The sequence below is a fragment of the Pagrus pagrus genome (genome assembly GCF_965226575.1).
Source record: "Pagrus pagrus genome assembly, chromosome: 8".
Lineage (NCBI taxonomy): Eukaryota > Metazoa > Chordata > Actinopteri > Spariformes > Sparidae > Pagrus > Pagrus pagrus.
In genome coordinates, this window is record NC_140192.1 from 34,180,136 (window position 1) to 34,199,165 (window position 19,030).

At 39.8% G+C, this 19,030-nt stretch overlaps 1 protein-coding gene across 1 annotated transcript in view; it reads right to left on the minus strand.

Annotated features, from left to right (window-relative positions):
- The window catches only part of LOC311261350 (sodium- and chloride-dependent betaine transporter-like), a 64,021-nt gene that overhangs the window by 30,619 nt on the left and 14,372 nt on the right, over positions 1-19,030 (minus strand). Inside the window, exons 2-4 of the mRNA XM_084359890.1 lie at positions 12,271-12,405; positions 1,281-1,418; positions 257-359 (exon numbers count right to left, since the gene is read on the minus strand). Coding sequence (XP_084216016.1) covers positions 257-359; positions 1,281-1,418; positions 12,271-12,405 — 376 coding nt within the window. The remainder of the gene's footprint in view (positions 1-256; positions 360-1,280; positions 1,419-12,270; positions 12,406-19,030) is intronic.

Here is a 19,030-nt window from a genome sequence, read left to right on the forward strand (position 1 = left end):
GTCAGGTGAAATCGGAAGGGCACGGCAACAGGAACGGGACATCAAGGACAGGAAATGAAGAAAGACGGAACATCACGGAGGGAAATGAAACAAACTGATGAAGACAGAAGGGGGAACAAAGACTAAATACCGACAAAACTAATGAGGGGACGAGGAACAGATGGAGAGACGAGGGAAACTGACAGGTGAGGGAAGGAGCGGAAGGAGAGAACACAAACTGGGATCGTAACACCCTCTTATTATAACTTTGACTCACTCCCAGAACTCAGAGACTGAAGACTTGTCTGATGTCCAGTTTGCTGTCAGTTTGCCACTGTCTACTGCAGTCCTGTTTGCAGAGGTGAGCTCCACACATCTGTCTGTTGATAGGAAGACAAATGATCACATTGTTTATCGATCTTCATATCATGTCACTGAAATGCTCATCAGAATGATGATAAGGTGGTTCTTATTTTCTGTCTCAGCACATAATTTTTTGGTAGTTCAATTAATTTAAAAAGGAAGACGGCAAGGACAGGAAAGAACAGATGGTTACGTAAAAATAGTTGGATCTGCTGCACACTGTCTTTGTTCCCATAACCCACCAGAGGAGATTGATTTTGATTCCCACATACCACAATAGGTTAGGGATTTCACATCTTAATAATGTTTTCACATAATTTTTCATACACACATAATCTTGACTCGTACAATATAGATTCAGGAAGAAAAAGGAAAATCTGTTCTTTTTCTCGGTACAGCATTGACATTTTGCAGACTTGAGACGTCTTTTTCTAGTTATTGGATTTTCAATGTAAATAAATGGCTGTTTTTAAATCTCTCTGTTTTCAAACTAACTCAACATTATTGTTACTTTGTCTACATCCTTTTTACATACAAACACACACACACACCACACCACACACACTTACACATGCATTGAATTAATTTTACTGTCTTTGTGCAAAAGAGATGAAGATTGAAATATTACATTTATTGCATTTCTCTCTGCATGCGTCACCTTGTGCTACTGCAGCCTTTACATGTATTTGACAGCATTTCATTAAGACTTATGCAGAAGTCATGATGGCAATCTCTCTAGATTGGACCTGTAACATTACTGTATCACTTTCAACACAGCACAAAAGTGATCAGGGTGTGTATTCAGAGATGAGACCAACATGTTGATATGACATTAATGTAAAGGGGTGCATGTCTGTTTCATATTGTGAAACCTTTTAGCAAGGTAGCTATGCCCTTTTATTTCACTAATCTGATCCCCACCCTGATTTGATACTGACCTGTGTTCCATGGATTGCTGCAGGTGGCCCAGGGCAGAGGGCCTCTGAAACAGTAGATGAGGTAGAGGAGCGCCCAGGCCAGAACTATGCTGTACAGTCTGGAATACAGCTGGATCATTATGACAGAATAGCCTGTCCCTGCAGTGGGACAACACACACAAAAAAACACAGTTTCAGCTCTACTTTGATAATAGTTGTCCCAAATAGTTTCAGGTAAATCATTTGCTTTGGCTATGTTCAATTGTAATTGGACCTGCATTTCTATAGCGCTTTTCCAGTCTACTGACCGCTAAAGCGCTTTACAACACTTGTCAGATTCACCCATTCACACACATTCATACACTGATAGTGGAGGCTGCCATGCGAGGTGCCAACTGCTCATCTGGAGCAATTTGGGGTTAAGTATCTCAATGACACTTGGACATGCAGCTGGGGAGCTGGGATTCGAACCAGCAACCTTCTAATTGCTAGTCAACATTTAACATTTTAATGTAATGTCTTCCAACCTGCATTAAAAAAGAAAAAATATGATAATACTTCTTTTCATGGGCATTATATAAATACTTTGGAGCAATCCCTGCTGCCACAGGACCATCTACCTTGTTAGCTGACATGACTTCTGCTGAGGGAAATAAAGTACCAGATTTGTTATTAGTTCATTTGTCAATTATATTGTATGTGTGTGTGTGTGTGTGTGTGTGTGTGTGTGTGTGTGTGTGTGTTTAAGTCACCGGTAGAAATGGTGAGCTTCGTTCAAGCTAATCTGCTAAATTAAAAGCTGTTCACACACTGTTGTGCAAAGAGATGGGCAGTGGACACAAAGCAATGCTTCAGTGTTCAAGACGATTTATTTGTCTTTATACAGCACCGGGTTGCATGAATGAAATGAAAGTTTTTGAACTCCTTCATCAAACAAACATAAAACATACTGTATATACAGTTATTTAGCCTATATACATACACATAACTCTTAATCAAAAGGCTTTGCTTCCTTTTTCAATGCTGATGAATGTATTTCTGTCATAGGTAATACTTGTATCAGGACATCCTTTATAAAATAATTCAAAACTTGTGTAAATCAACAAGTGAACACAAGAAGTTAAGTTTGTAATTAACAAATGTGCTCCTGTGGGATTTCATCGTAGCACATTTTCTGCCCAAGACTTATAATGTAGATTGAAAATCTTTTTTGTATGTAGCTAATTTTACAGGTACAATTTCTCTTTGAGGACTTAAAGAATAAAGTATGAAAGCTTCATATCACGTTATTATGTGATTGGTAAGTCTAGCTTTTAAATCCAAATTTGAAATACAGGGAAGCAAGAAACAGTTGTAATGTCCGTAAGGAAAGTAGACATTGTGTTTATAGAAAAAGGTAATCATTGCTATTCCGATGTAGGTGCATGTACTTGATGCCACCCCCGTATACTGTAAGTCAGTGCCCTACTTATGTCTGGACTGCCACCAACAGTCTGGATGAGTATACAGAGGCTGTGACGTCATACATCAGCTTCTGTGAAGACTGCTGTATCCCATCACGCACCAGGGTGAGTTATAACAATGACAAACCCTGGTTCACAGCCAAACTCAGACAGCTAAGGTTGCAAAAGGAGGACGCGAGGAGGGGTTTCAAGGGTTGTGGGGGGTTGCCGATTGCCTATAAATTAAATACACAGAATGGAAACTTAACATTGAAACTAATTTTGGTGGAGACTTCTCTTGTTTTTTTTATCTTCTTTGTATCTAATGCCCTGCATACTAGTCACTAGTCACACTAAGTGGTCTTTCTTATTTTACATTTACGTGTCTTTCTATATTGAAAAACACTTACATATGATAGGCTTATTCTTAACTTGCATTTGCATTTTTATTAACATTAACCCAAATGGCTGACTCCGGTAATATCAGGCTGTTATCTTGGAATGTGAGGGGTTTAAATGGTCCACTAAAACGGACAAGGGTTTTTTCACACTTAAAGGGATTAAAGACAGATATGGCATTTTTGCAAGAAACGCACCTACGTGACTTAGACCAAATTCGGCTGCGTAAATTGTGGGTGGGTCAGATCTTTCACTCTAAATTTAATACTAAGTCTAGAGGTACTGCCATTTTAATTCATAAAAAAGTCCCCTTCTTTCCCACTAACACTATTTCTGACCCACAAGGCCGTTATGTCATAGTAACTGGGTCCCTGTCCCATTTGCCAGTTATATTAGTTAATGTTTTACCCCCAACTGGGATAATGCTGAATTTATAACTAAGCTCTGTTCAGTTATTCCCAATATTAACACCCACTATTTAATCCTAGGGGGGGATCGGAACTGTGTGATTGACCCCAAACTGGACCACTCCAGTCCTAAGAATCCATTCTCTTCCAAAATGTCCAAAGCCATATCAACATATTATATACTTCAGAAGCTCCTAGTGATATATTACCCATGAATAATTTTCATAATAACTTAGAAACTCCTATTATTAGTACAAAGTCAAATCTGGAGTTAGACAAACCTTTTACATTGAAGGAAGTGACTATTTCTATCCAAAGTATGCAAAATGGCAAATCCTCAGGTCCTGATGGATACTCCAATGAATTTTTTTAACAAATTCAAGCAAACTAGCCCCCCTTCTTTTGGAAATGTTTGATGACGCTGTTTCTACAGGCTCTTTGCCTCCAACGCTGACCCAAGCATCAATTTCACTTTTGCTAAAACCTGGCAAGGACCCTACAAACTGTGCCTCTTACCGTCCTATTTTGCTTTTAAATACAGATGTAAAAATACTGGCAAAAATGTTTTGGAGGATATTATTTTGGATGACCAGACGGGTTTTATGAAGGGTCGTCATTCTTTTTCCAATATACGCCGGCTACTTAATATCATCCACTCTGTGTCTCCATCAGATGCCGCGGAGGTAGTTATCTCATTAGACGCGGAAAAAGCATTCGACCGGGTGGAATGGAGCTATTTATTTGCCGTCTTGAAAACATTTGGTTTTGGGGAAAAATTCAGTTCAATGGTCCGCCTTCTTTATTCCTCCCCACAGGCTTGTATCTGTACTAATACTATGCGTTCTTTATATTTTCCCCTCTCCCGAGGAACTTGTCAGGGCTGTCCCCTGTCGCCTCTGTTATTTGCAATAGCTATTGAACCCCTCTCTATAGCTTTAAAAGCATCCCCATTGATTAAGGGTATTCATCGTTGGGGTAATGAACATTGTGTATCCTTGTATGCGGATGACCTATTAATATATGTTACTGATCCAGTTTCCTGTGTACCAGAAATACTAGATATACTGCAAAAGTTTGGCGACTTTTCTGGGTATAAATTACATTTCACAAAGAGTGAATGCTTTCCCCTCATTAGCTCGGCATCAAGGATCATCCAAGGAGAACTTCCTTTTCATTTGTCTAAAACTGGTTTCAAGTATTTGGGTATAAAAATCAATTGCTCTTTTAAGGCGTTATAAAAAGAAAATTTTACTATTTTAGACCTCCAAAGATGGAGGGTCATTCCGTTATCTTTAGCCGGACGAGTCCAATGTGTAAAAATAAAAATGAATGTTTTGCCCCAAATCCTTCATCTTTTTATATGTTTGCCTCTTTTTCTTCCTAAATCTTTTTTTCGCACAGTTGACAGTTTGATCTCATCCATTATATGGAGAGGCCGCCCTCCACGTATAAGCAAATCCCTTCTCCAGAGAAGTAGGCCGAAAGGGGGCTTAGCGCTTCCAAACTTTATGTTTTATTACTGGGCAGCAAACATCCAAAAGATTATTTCTTGGCTACATCACCCAGACATAAATTGGTGTCAGATGGAGGCCGATTCCTGTTCATTTTCTCTTCGGGCTCTTGCCTGTGCTGCTTTACCGTCACCTCCTTCTCGTCACACTTCTAGTCCCATTGTTGCTTCTACACTTAAAATTTGGACACAATGCCGTCGACATTTTAATTTCAGAGACCTCTCCCTGTTGGTTCCTATTTGTAATAATCATCTATTTTTGCCAGCTAAGTTAGATGCTACCTTTGGGCAGTGGGAGAGAGGGGGATTCAAATATTTTAGTGATCTTTATATCGAAGACACCTTTGCTAGTTTTGAGACTCTATCGACTAAATTTGCCCTGCCTAACTCAAACCTTTTTCGATATTTTCAAATACACCAATTTAAAAAAAAACAAAATCCACAATTTCCACTGTTTCCACCCAAATCCGGTATGGATACTCTTCTCGAGACTCCTCCTAGGCTTAAAGGGCTTATCTCAAGTTTATATAATCAAATCCTATCCTTTAAAGAACAGGATCTTAACAATATTAAATGCGCCTGGGAGAAAGAGTTAGGTATGGAGTTTGATTGGGACTGGTGGGAGAGGGCTACTGCATGTGTCAACTCCTCTTCCTCCTGTGCCCGACTGAGTCTAATCCAATTCAAGGTTTTGCACTGACTCCATCTCTCTAAATCTAAACTGTCAAAAATGTATTCTGAAGTGGATAATAAATGTGACAGCTGTGCACAACCCCCAGCTGACATGTTTTGGTCATGTTTCAAATTGATAAACTTCTGGGGCCTCATGTACTAAGACTTGCGTGGATTTCCTACTGAAACATGGCGTACGCTAAAATCCAGAAACTGTCGCACGCACAAAAGAAATCAGATGTATCAAAGTGTGCGTACGCATTGATCCAAGCACTTTTCCTTTGTACATCCCAATCAACGTGGAATTGAGCGCACATGTAGAAGTGCTAAACTCCTCCCTGTCCACGCCCTCATTTAAATATGCAAATTAATTTAAATAGGGCCTGCACTGGGGATTCCCCTCTCTGCACCATCAGATTTACACCATGAGTAAAGGGAAGAAGCGCAACTTCACCGAGTCTGAGCTCGAAACGCTATTAAATAAAGTCGAGACGCGAAGATCTGTATTATTTGGTAGCCTCTCGCCAGGGATAAACACCAAAAAAAAAAGAAAAAAAGAAACGTGAATGGGAGCGTGTGTGTGAGGCAGTGAACGTTGTGGGGTCAGAGCAGCGCACACTCACTGAAATTAAAAATTAAAAATGGTCGGACGTGAAGGTGGAGGTGAAGCGGAGGATTTCTGCCCAATAACGTGAAATAGATTTGGTTTCCTTTGTTCATGCACCACTTGATTGAATCACTATTACTTTTTTCAAAAGAAATACTATATATAAGTGCTACCGTTAGTGGGAAATAAACAGAAGGACAAAACAACTTCATTACAAGGATTGACGAGACTGATCACATTTATATTAATGACTGCAGAAGTGCGCCGTGGTTACTGCAGTGTGACATTTCCAACTTTACGCACGCGTTTAATGACACAAATACTGAACACAACGAGACAATAAAGTGCTTGTTAGATAGCTCTGCTGCTCTATTTTCACCAGGGAAAAACAGATGCACATATTTGAATGGATGTGCCCAAATGGGCATTGTGCTGGTTTACATTCGGGGGCTATTAAACGGATTTACTCAACGAGAAGCCACCCATCGCGCACCGTGCCAGCCTCCAGCCTGTTACCAACCATGCTATTGGTAAGAATGAACGAGTCATGCGTTGAACCAGGCCACCTTGCCACGATGTTGGTGAGCTGCATTTGCGCATCACATATTATTTGAACATTAATTGAATGAAAATGTTTCCTGTTGACGAAAACAAATTCACCGTGATGGCGCTTTTATAGCAACATGTGTGACTCATGAGCCAGTTGTCGTCATTTGCCAACAGATCTTCCAGTTCTCTAAACACCCTTTCACGTCTGATATTATCATTTGCGATATCTTCTAACAAGGCCAAGGCTGCCATTGTTAATGCCATTTTTCATCACTTTGTGCATGCTTTTATGATTTATGATCCATATGATTGCAAACACGTGTGTGTTAACTGTCCGTGTCTCTGATGTGCACATTACTCTGAGGACAAATTGTTTTCACATAATTAACAGTTTCCCAGCATCACCTCAAAGTGTCGCCAAAGGAACAATAGCTGTAGAAACGTGCGTATGCCAGCCATGAAGCTGGCGTGGGGCACCGCACATTTCCACGGTCATTTCACTTTTGATACATCTGAACGTTGGCGTGGAAAATGACGTACGCCACGTTTTTGTGCATACGCAACATTGATACATGAGGCCCCAGGTCCTTTTATTTTGAAACAATTTCTGAAATCACGGGAGTGGAGGTCCTGCCTGGTGCAGGGATAGCCATTTTTGGAACGCCAGATTCAGCTAAAAACTTTAAATCTTGGCAGTTAAACATTATTGCTTTCAGTTCCCTTCTTGCTCGTAGAAGAATACTACTTCTTTGGAAGTCCTCTGCACCCCCTTTGTCATTTTCCCTGATAGAGGATATGATGATGTTCCTTAATTTAGAAAAAATCAAATTTGCTCTTCGTGGATCAGCCCAGAAATTCTATTCCACCTGGCAACCCCTCTTATCTTATTTTGACCGACTTACAGTGCCTCCCCAGGATTAAGACCACTTATACCCTATACTTTATGAATTACTCTAATTTTGTGTATCTGTGTGATCTCCAGTCGGGAAAATGTGTGACATATTACTGAATGTTTTATGTGAAGCTCCTTAATTTATGTTATGGTAGGTATATGTGTACGTTTGTAAGTATGTATGTATATATATGAATATATATGTACGTGGCAGTACTATTGTGTATTTTGCTTTATTTTATTATTATTTATTTATTTCATTTTATTTTTTTTATTTTATTATATATTTTGTCTTTTTTTTTTGGCAATCGGTGACGGTGGGGGGTGAAATATATATATATAAAAAAATAATAATAATGGAGGAACAACTATTTCTCTTTCTGTAGAAAGTACTCTTTTTTTCTTTGTTTACTCTGTACATATGTTGCTCATCCCAATTAATATAAATCTAAAAAAAAAAGGAGGACGCGTTCAGGAGTGGGGACAGGGACAGGTTTAAGGACTCGGTCCCTCCCCTCCTCAACCACAGTGACAACTCTCTGCCTGCAGGAGAAGGACATCAACAAGCACTTCAAGAGACAGAACCCCCCCAAAGCCGCCGGACCAGACTCTGTCTCTCCATCCACTCTGAAGCACTGTGCTGACCAGCTGTCTCCAGTGTTCACGGACATCTTCAACACCTCACTGGAGATATGTCATGTGCCAGCCTAACCCCAGCTTCAAAGTCTCCACCATCATCCCCGTCCCCAAAAAACCAAGGACCACAGGACTTAATGACTACAGACCTGTCGTCCTGACCTCTGTGGTCATGAAGTCGTTTGAGTGCCTTGTGCTGTCCCACCTCAAATCCCTAACCAACCCACTCCTGGACCCACTGCAGTTTGCCTACAGAGCCAACAGGTCTGTAGACGATGCAGTAAATATGGCCCTGCACTACGCCCTCCAGCATCTGGACTCCCCAGGAACATATGCCAGGATCCTGTTTGTGGACTTCAGCTCTGCCTTCAACACTATCCTCCCGGCTCTGCTACAGGGCAAGCTCTCCCAGCTCCACGTGCCTGACTCCACCTGCAGGTGGATCACAGACTTCCTGTCTGACAGGAAGCAGTGTGTGAAGCTGGGGAAACATGTCTCTGAATCCCAGACCATCAGCACCGGATCCCCCCATGGCTGCGTTCTTTCTCCCCTGCTCTTCTCGCTATACACCAATGGTTGCACCTCCAGTCACCAGTCCGTCAAGTTCGCACACGACACCATGCTCATTGGGCTCATCTCTGGCGGGGATGAGTCTGCCTACAGGTGGAAGATTGAGCATCTGGTGACCTGGTGCAGCCAGAACAACCTGGAGCTTGATGCTCTAAAGACAGAGGAGATAATCGTGGACTTCAGGAAGAACCCAACCCCACCCGCCACTGTCATCCTGTGTGGCTCCCCAGTCAACTCTGTGGAGTCCTGCCGCTTCCTGGGCACCATCATCTCCCAGGACCTAAAATGGGAGCTGAACATCAGATCCCTCACCAAAAAAGCTCAACAGAGGATGATCTTCCTGCGGCAGCTGAAGAAGTTCAACCTGCCAAAGACGATGATGGTGCACTTCTACACTGCCATCATCGAGTCCATCTTCACCTCCTCCATCACCGTCTGGTAAGCTGCTGCCACTGCTAAGGCAAGAGCAGACTGCAGCGCATCATATGCTCTGCTGAGAAGGTAATTGGCTGCAACCTTCCATCCCTTCAGGACCTGCACAGCTCCAGGGCTCTGAGGCGTGCAGGTAGGATTGCACTCTGGCAGGAGGCTGCGGTCCATCAGTACCAAAACCTCCCGCCACATGAACAGTTCATTCCCCTTTGCAGTTGGGATCCTTAACGTCCCGGGACCCCCACCCCGCTGACACTGACTCTTGCACTCTGGCACTCAAACCCATCATTGCCCTTGAAATCTTTGCATTACATTAATGCAGAATTTGTACATCTTTTATTTTTCATATTTTTCTAATATTTAAAAAAAATGTTTTATTATAGTCACTGTTTGTTTATTGTTTATTGTCTTCAATGTATGCACCTTATTCACCTAGACAAATTCCTTGTTGGTGTAAAATCCTTCTTGGCAATAAATCTGTTTCTGATTCTGATTCTTATGTCACCCCAGATAAAACATGGACACATCTCAGATGTGGATTCAAAACCCATTTGAAGTTTCCCTACCTGTCCCAAAGCTGTCATTTCAGGAGCAGCTGATTGACTGGTAATCTGAGTGAGCACTGCAGTTGTGGTTCAAACGAAAGCCAAAGATTTTTGGACTGAGGCAAAGCCATAGCCAGCATACCCTGTCCTGGCCTTGAAGGTTTTGATGGCCTTTGCCACAACCTGCAAGGCTGGTTTCTCTGCTCTTCTGGCAGTGAAGACTAAATATCAACAAAGAGTGGTTGCTGTTGAGAAAAGCCTAAACTGTCTTAACTCACATCAACCACTGGAGAGCTTTGAGGACAGGTACAGGGTCGTCCTTTGCAATAACATGGGTACGTATCAGTTGGCCATTGGTATTGTTATTATTGCCATGGGTAACTGGGCCGGCTCACATATCTGTCTTTCTCTCGCTCCTGCTATCAGGCAATCTGTGCTGCACTTGAAAATTTTCACGTGGACCCTCTTTTTGGCTATGATATGTGTTTCTGAGCCTGTGATAAAGTGGATCACATGGAACTTTATTGTGATTTAATTCAAATTGCTGCAATATCTTTAATACACTTTGTGACAGGTGTCCTAATTATATGAACTGTTTTTAATGTATGGTCCATTTTGATTTAAAGAGGGGTGGATGTAGACCTTGAAAATCCATTAAATAGGAAAATATTAGCACCAAATTACCAAGTAAATGGTTAATCTTAACATTTCTCTCTGGTTGGAATAAACATATTCTTTCTTCATATGTACACCTCGTGTGGGGCTAACATTAGGTGACATTGCTCCACAGGAGGGACAAAAACATAGCAGTAGCAAAACAGAACTGGTTTATACTTTTTGTTGGAGATCTTAAAAGATTTAAGGATCGTTGAACACCGGTGCCATTTTTCCATTACACCTGCCAGCCTGGCTCTCCTCGGTTTGACTCGTCGTGGCCAAAAGTGCTAGTGGAAAAACAGCACTAGATGGTTGAAAAGCCCAAAAAGAAGTTGTTCAAACAAGTGTAGACAGCAAGACACACACCTGCACTGGTCACAGTCACCTGTTGGCTTCAGCCCCCTGTGAATATTGCATCATTCACCCTTAAGTACATTGAGTCTACGCCTGTTCGATGAAATGTGCGATATACAGAAATTAAAGTTGACTTTTTGTTTTGCACCAGCAGCAACACACTGTTGTTCTTCGTGTACTGCACTGTATATAGCTGAATGAGAATAATGTCTCTCTTTCTTATCTTTACTTAACTTATCTTATGTGACACCGCCAACATCATGAGAATTTTATCACCAAAACAAGATTAAGGACAAGTTTAGTAGGGTTCTACATGAAAACTCAACTTTAAAGAATAAAGGCTGGTGACATTATACATTATCCAACTCACAAGAATTGTTTGTATTGCAAGATCTATCTGTCTATTCTAAAAAAACATAAAAACAATAAATACTGTAAATAAGCCACAACATTGCAGGACATCAATAAACCTGGAAATTATCCTTTAAAAAGACTTAGTGGGTGTTTAGTTCTGTTCAGTTAAAAACAATAATAGTTTTATCTTGCTTACCTTAACCCACAGAAATTAATTCAGTTCTGGTCTCTTTTAGATGACATGATGTCTTCAGTTTAAAAGTGTCATTTGTAAAATATGTCAGGGATTTGAGAAGAGACTAACCGACAACTGCTGCACTTTGCTAGCTGTCCTTGGCTGTAGCTGGCTACCGTTACCTAATTAGCTCATGGCACAGGAGATGTCACCACAAGTGACAGGACCCAGCTTGGCATTCTGAGAGTGAACACAGCTGGACACCAAACTGGGACTGAACACAGCCACCAAGACTGACGGTGTTCAGTTGGAAGACAGGGTATACAATACAGAGGGGAAATCAAGACTGTGCTGGTGAGTTTTATTTTGTTTATGTCAAGTATGAATGAAATGTGCTTTCGGATGCGATAACGGTAAGGTAAGTTCTTCTAAGTTGTTTGGTAAAAGACAAACTGAATTTAGAAGGTGTATGGTTGTATTTTTCTGTTCAATAAGGAAAATAGAAGTAAGAGTATTTCACAACTTAACAGTTTATTTTCTTCATTATTACTCTAACAGCTGCACTATACTGTATCTCCCAGCTCACGGTCAGCACTCGCTGTTTAGCATGTTAATTCCAGTAGACATCTCTGCATCATTAAGGCTGTTGTCTTCACACATTAAATTCTAGCCACATCTTACAAATTGTTCCTTTTAAATGCTCAATAAATTCAACAAATATAGAATACATACAGTATTTGAAATTCACAGACTCACAGAGTTTGGAAATTTTTTCATTAAAAGTGACTTTAGAAGAAATAATGTAATTACCCTGTGCCAGTGGGCAGAGCTTTGTCCAACAGGTAGCGGAGCCTTCCTGCGTGCACTGACCAATCGCATTCTCCAGCAAGAAGAGTGGCACGCCACATAGCAAGGCGAAGATGCAGTAGGGCAATAGGAAGGCACCTGCACAGACAGAAATAAACAGGGCAATATGTGAAATATTTTTTATGAATTTTATCAATTAACTATTCTTACCACCACTTGCGGGGGGACAGCATATATCTAGTGATATTAAGGGTCCGGGCAGCTAAGCTGCCAGGAACCTATTGTATTCCTAGGAATTCTTTCTTTAGGGTCCGGGCAGCTAAGCTGCCAGGACACTATTGTATTCCTAGGAATTCTTTCTTTCTTTCTTTCTTCCGAGGAAGTCATACTTCCCAAGGGCGAAAACTCACCAAACTTTACAGAAATGTCCGGCCCCATGCCAGATTTACTTAATTCCAAGGACATGTCAATATTCCTCCTGGGGGGGGGGGGGGGGCACAATAAGCGTTTAAATTTAAAAACTTTAAAAATACCTACAAAATCAACAGTACATGCTACAGTTTTGAAACTTTCACCAAACTGTAGCCCCAATACTGCTGAAACTTTAGTCCACTCATTACAAATTATGAAGTCCATCACTCAGTTTTTTTCAAAACCTGTAAAACTTATAAAACCTATCTCCTCCCACAATTTTTGCTCAATTGTCACCAAACTTGCTAGAGAGCATCTTCAGACCGTCCTCCACAAAACTTGTTTCTCGGATTTTTGATTTATCAAAAATTAAGCCTACAGTGCATCAAAATGTTTGACTGTAAAGAGTACTGTAAACATATACTATCAAATTCTTGCTAAATACATTTTCCATCTTCCTGAAAAAAATTGAGAATATTTTGGAGTCATGGTTGATGGAGTTTGGCAAATATCTGAATTTTATCTCAAAAACTGAATTTTTGAGAACATTTTGAATTCTGCTCTCATGGGAACAACTGAAGTCAATGTAAGAGTGGCATTTTTAAACATCAAATTTTCTCTTATGAAGCAAAACACTTTAAGTTAAAAACAAATCACCAACATTTCCATGCTGTCAAGATGCAATTTATGTATTATCAGATTTTTGTTCAGGTAAAGGAATTTCTGACATTTTGACCATTTTTGAAATCTGCCTTGACAACAGTTGCCCGGACAGTGACTCCCTGAGTCGACAAAGGAAGCTACACAGCAGGTCTCACTTCCAGCCAATTAGCTCAGTGAGTTAGGAGCTGGTGCTTGGTGTCAGGGGTTGTGGGTTTCACTACCCAGCAAGGATGATGATGATGATGATGATGATGATGATGATGATGATGACGACAGATCAAAATGTCAGATGTCCTCAACATGAAACACAAGACAATTGTCCTGATGGTGGCATTGCAGCAAGCCTCTAAATTAAATAAATCAAATAGCTTCGACTGGACCATGGACGAAAGCTAACCAAATTTTGCACAAAGGTCCAGTCTCATGCCAGATTACCTCAACTGTAAACCCAAGCCAATAGTCCTGATGGTGGTGCTACAGAAAGCGTCTAAAGATCAAAGCTTTGAAAATTCGTAACAAATCAACCATACTTGCTACAGCTTCAGAACTTTCATCAAAGTATAGCCTCAATATTGAAGAAACTTTTGTACATTTAAACCTATAAAAAATTATGAAGTACATCACTCAGTTTTTTTTTCAAAAACTGTAAAACTTCTTAAACCTATTTCCTTTCTCCTCCTTTGATTTATCAAAAATTGAGCCTCAAAAACTGAATTTTTCACAGCATTTTAAATTTTTCTTTCATGTGAACAATTGGAGTCAATGCAATAATGACATAGCTAAACACCAGCTATTCACTTATGGAGCAAATCAATCATCTCCATGCTGCAATATGTGTATTTTCAGATTTTTGTCTTGATAACTGAATTTTTTACAGTGGTTTCAAATCTGCCTGCACAACAGTGAATGGCTTACTCAATTTGTGAAGACACTGTTGTCTTGCCACTTGCCACTTAGCTCAGAGCGATAAATGACAGTCTTTAGTTCAAGAAGTTGTGGCTTCAAGCCTCAAGTGGTCCAAAATGAACATTGTTGTCAACTGTCTTGTCTTCCTATTCTCCTGTTTCTTGCTCAGAATTGCCTAAATTTGCCAAAAATAGCCCGGACCCGACCCATCACTGCGCACCAGCTATAATTTTTTTTTTTTTTCTTATTGTCACAGCAGCACAACAAATACACAGTAAGGCTATGGTCCAAAATCCAAAGATATTAATTTCAATCTAGACTAAAAAAAAAGAAAGAAAAAAGAAAAATGGAATACATTCATCAATTTGAAGCTGGGGTTGGTAAGATGGAAAACCGTCAAGCCTAGGCTAGATTTTAAAAGTATTCAGCCAGTAAACCCCGCCCCCTGCACTCAGGCCTCTCTCCAAAGCCACTCTCCCCAAACCATGAACGCACGCCGCCTGACAACTGCCGAATACCACCGACAGAGTCCAAGTCCTCATGAGCAGTGAGGAGCAGAGTGTATCAGTGCATCGTTTACATCACAACATCTAACTACAAGTAGCTACGTCATGCCTCATTCTCCTGTAAGTAAACAGCTAATATTATCATATTGAATGTAAACAACAAACACATCCATTGCTAGTACTGATAGCTGTCAAGCTAGCTTGTTAGCATTCAGAAATGGTTTTGAAAGTGTATTTTGATGTTGTAAGTTATTGCTGGTTAGCTAGCAGCAGCTAATGTTAGAGTTCCAAGATGAGAGCATAGTTGACTCTAATGATGAAGACACGCCAGAGTAAAGCACATCATCCCATCAGAGGACAACAGGAGGGCAACCAGCAGTGTCCGAGGAAGTGGAGGCAGAGGCCGTGGACGTGGGAGGACGACAGGTCAGGGAGCAGATGTTCTCAGAAATTATGACATACGTCGAGTAGAAGATCTTCAAGCTCAAAGGATTGCACATGAGCAGGTTTCTAAAGTAGAATATTACTGGTGCTTTCTTCTAATAAACATCAAACTACAACTTAACTATTTGTGTTTGTACAGTATATTTACCTGGCATGTAACTTGGACACACAAGTGCCCTAATCAGAATCACATTTTTTGCCAAGTAGCTTTCTACAATTTGAATTTATGTTTCGGTGCATAACAACAAACACAGTAAGTAGAAATATGGAAAGTGATAAAGGGTTGGTACTTCAAGTCAAAAGCATGAATAGCTTAAATTAAATATCAAGTCATATAAGCTGGGATAGCTGTACAGTTTTGTCCAGGAATGTCTAAAGTATTCACCATTGAGATTGTATGAAATGTTCACAGTATGCCGAGGACAGTCGAGCTCTGTTCCATAAAAATATCTAATTATGTTGCTCATCTGTTGCTTTACAGGCCAGAATTCAAGGACTATGTTTGGAGTAGGGATGCAAACAATTAATCGATTACCGATTAATTGTCGATAAGAAATTACTCGATTAAAATAAATTAATTGCAATTAATTACGTTTTGAACCCGTAATTCCCCGCCAGTCCACGTGAGGGCGCGCTTGACACCAGACGTACTTGACGCATACGCGGGAACACAAGCAAAGCAGGGCTCTGACGACAACAACAAGACAAACGAGAAGTGGTACACTGACAGGATGAAGAGGGCATAACGGTGTGCAGTATGGAACCGCTTTAAGTTGGTTAATGACGACAAAGACGCCAAATGCACAATATGTGGAAGTATTTTAAAGTACAACAACTCCACAACTTCGTTGAATTACCACCTAAATATGTCACAGTTAGCCGTGCTACATGCAGCGAGTGGTTCTCAGCCTACAATCACCACAGCGTTGGAACGAAGGGTATGTGACTCCACGAAAGCAGAGGGCATTACCCAGCGGATATGTAACATGGTTACTACAGACATGCTGCCAGTAAATGTCGTTAACGGACAGGGATTTCAAGAGGTAATAAAGTACATCGAGCCAGGGTACAATATCCCTTCTAGAACAACCATAACCACCCGCGTGGAAGCTATTAATGTTTCCAATGTCGCAGATGAGAGAATGCCCAATTTAGTTTCATTTTCTATTCAGAATATGTTTGATATGCTACCAAAATGTTATTCCCTGCCCTCAAGTGAGCCAAGAATAAATCTTTGATTAAGGAATATGATTTGCATTTTTTCTTTATATCATAAGGAAGATAGCATTTTATATATTACGTATACAGTAGATAGAACCTATTCAGAGGGAAATTCAGCTTCTCAGAAAAAATTGCCGCTTATCAATTAATCGATCATCGATCGATAAGATGAAACAACTATCGATTAATGAATTACTCGATAATTTGCATCCCTAGTTTGGAGCAATCACATCAAGTGCTGGAACTCTGCCTGACACCTTTTTATTTGTCGTTCTGTATTTACTCCTTATTTTGCATCATCTCTAACTTGTTTGAATAAAGTCTTAAAAATGATAAATACCTTTTCTTTACACTTCCAGCACAAACAACCATCCCATTACAGTTCTTTCATTTTACCTGATGCACTAAAACTAACTGAATTAGGTAAGACTCTTGTTTAACTGAATTTTTTGGAACACATGTAAATAAAGAACACTACAAAAATAGTATACCTTTTATCGTTGAGACAATATACAGTACAATTAGCATAAACAACTTTAAACAGGAAGGACATCCAGAGGTTTCTTGACTGATTATAAACACAGATCAGTGTTGGCTAACAGGTTAGGCTGTTGATGTCGGTGCTGTCTCAATCCTCTACTGTTTTGGCAGTGACTGTCCTGTAGAAAGAATAGCAGAATTACTTATCTGGCAGTAAATACAGCATTTCAAGGACCTTGGAATTACTTTCAATTTATTATGATACCACAACTTTGGTTGCATTTTATACAGTGACAAATATTCCTGAACCAGAAATAGCCTCTGTTACATCAGAATTGCTCTGTTCAGAGTCATTTTATATTTAACATTTATACTTTTTTAGGGGGTTAGCAAAATGTCACTTTCTGAGTAATTTACATAGTTTCACATTCTCATTATTTTTACTATGTGTTTTGACAGTAGTGTGTACAAGCTCTACTTGCTGGACTTTTTGTTGTAATACTTGGCCTAAGAGAAAGGAGTTCCATCATCTCTGCAAAAAATATAAATTAGAGTTACCAACCCCAACTTTAATTATGTAATAATTGAAGATAAAATCCCCAATCAGTCAGACTTTTGTTGTGCAATACTTTTGTAATCAAAAGTTGATATCAAAAATCAATACATTGAGTATCTTTTTTTAAGTATTTAACATGTTCACCATATAACAATAGCATGTTCACATGCTAATATTTGCTAATTAACACAAATTGTATCTAAAGTTGAATTTCATTAATTTTTGAAGGTATTCAGACCAAAGTAGTAAACAAGTTAAATCAATGGTAGTCTTAAGATTTCATCCTGAGGGGATCATGAGTGCTGAAAGAAAATTTTGAGATGTTTCAGTGGACAAATGAAACTACAACAGGATGGCTGAAAACCTGCATCACTGTTCCCTGAAGGCACGTCAAATGTTTTCAGCCTTTGTTGTAGCTTGCAGACCTCTGAAACATGGATAGCGGCAAGCAGAGCAAGACTCCCTCTTCCAAATGCCATTTTTTAACAGTCTGATCAGCAGCTTGACAAATGATAATGAGATAGAGTTGAGAAATTAATCTTAATTTATCGGAATAAAAATGAAGATAAATGTGAAGTGTGTTTGTGAAGAAATGTTAACAAGGAGAAAGATCTTCATTGGCTGATTTTTTTTTTTCTGCCTAAACAAACTTTTTGTTTTCATGACTGAATGAACAAATTGACATTAAAAGGACAACAATATGTATACCGTTTTACTTCGCTTACACACTAAAAAATGTTGGGTTATTTTGGTAACCCAATTTATGGGTTATTAGTGTTGAGTTAAATTTTGGGGTTATTTTTATAGAGAGTAACCCATTTATTGGGTTATAGGGCTACTATTTTAACCCAATTTCTGGGTTTTCAAGGTTATGCACCATTTTTGGGTTGTTTTTCAGAGAGTAACCCAATTTTTGGGTTTGAGACTTGTGTGGTTTTTTTTTAGTCAAACTTTATTTTTTTTCTTGACAGGGAGTATTTTATGGAGTAATCTCATTAACATACTTTATAATCACACATCTTCCTACATAAAATGCGTCCTTTACCTTTTTGAGGTAAATACTTAAGCATGCTGTGACTATGACCATACACAGTCGTTGGTGGTGGTGGTAATAATAATAATAATAATAATAATAATAATAATAATAAATTATGATTCAATATGGTGAAATTGGCTCAATGGCTGTCTGCCGTTTGAAATAAATTCTCTGGAAACGATGGGCAATGCTGGAGCTTTATATCGGTGACTTTGGCCTGGAATCATATGAGAAGAAGAAGAAGTGCAGTGGGCGGAGTTTGGAACTTGGGGTGCAGCGATCTCAACTTCTCCCTCCCTCGCCTGATTTGGATCACCGCCTCGCGCTCCCTGTGCTTCTCCTGACTCTCCCGTGCCTGTGAACTCGAACTCCATCGGAAACGATTCGCCTCGTGTATTCAAGGTATGGATATGTTGTTAGCGAAGATTATAGCTATAACATTACACGGTTGCACAGTATTGATATCACGTAAACTTTTTTTGTGTCCATGTGTCCCCGTTGCTAGTTAATCACAATTCGTTAAACAACATTTGGGCTTCC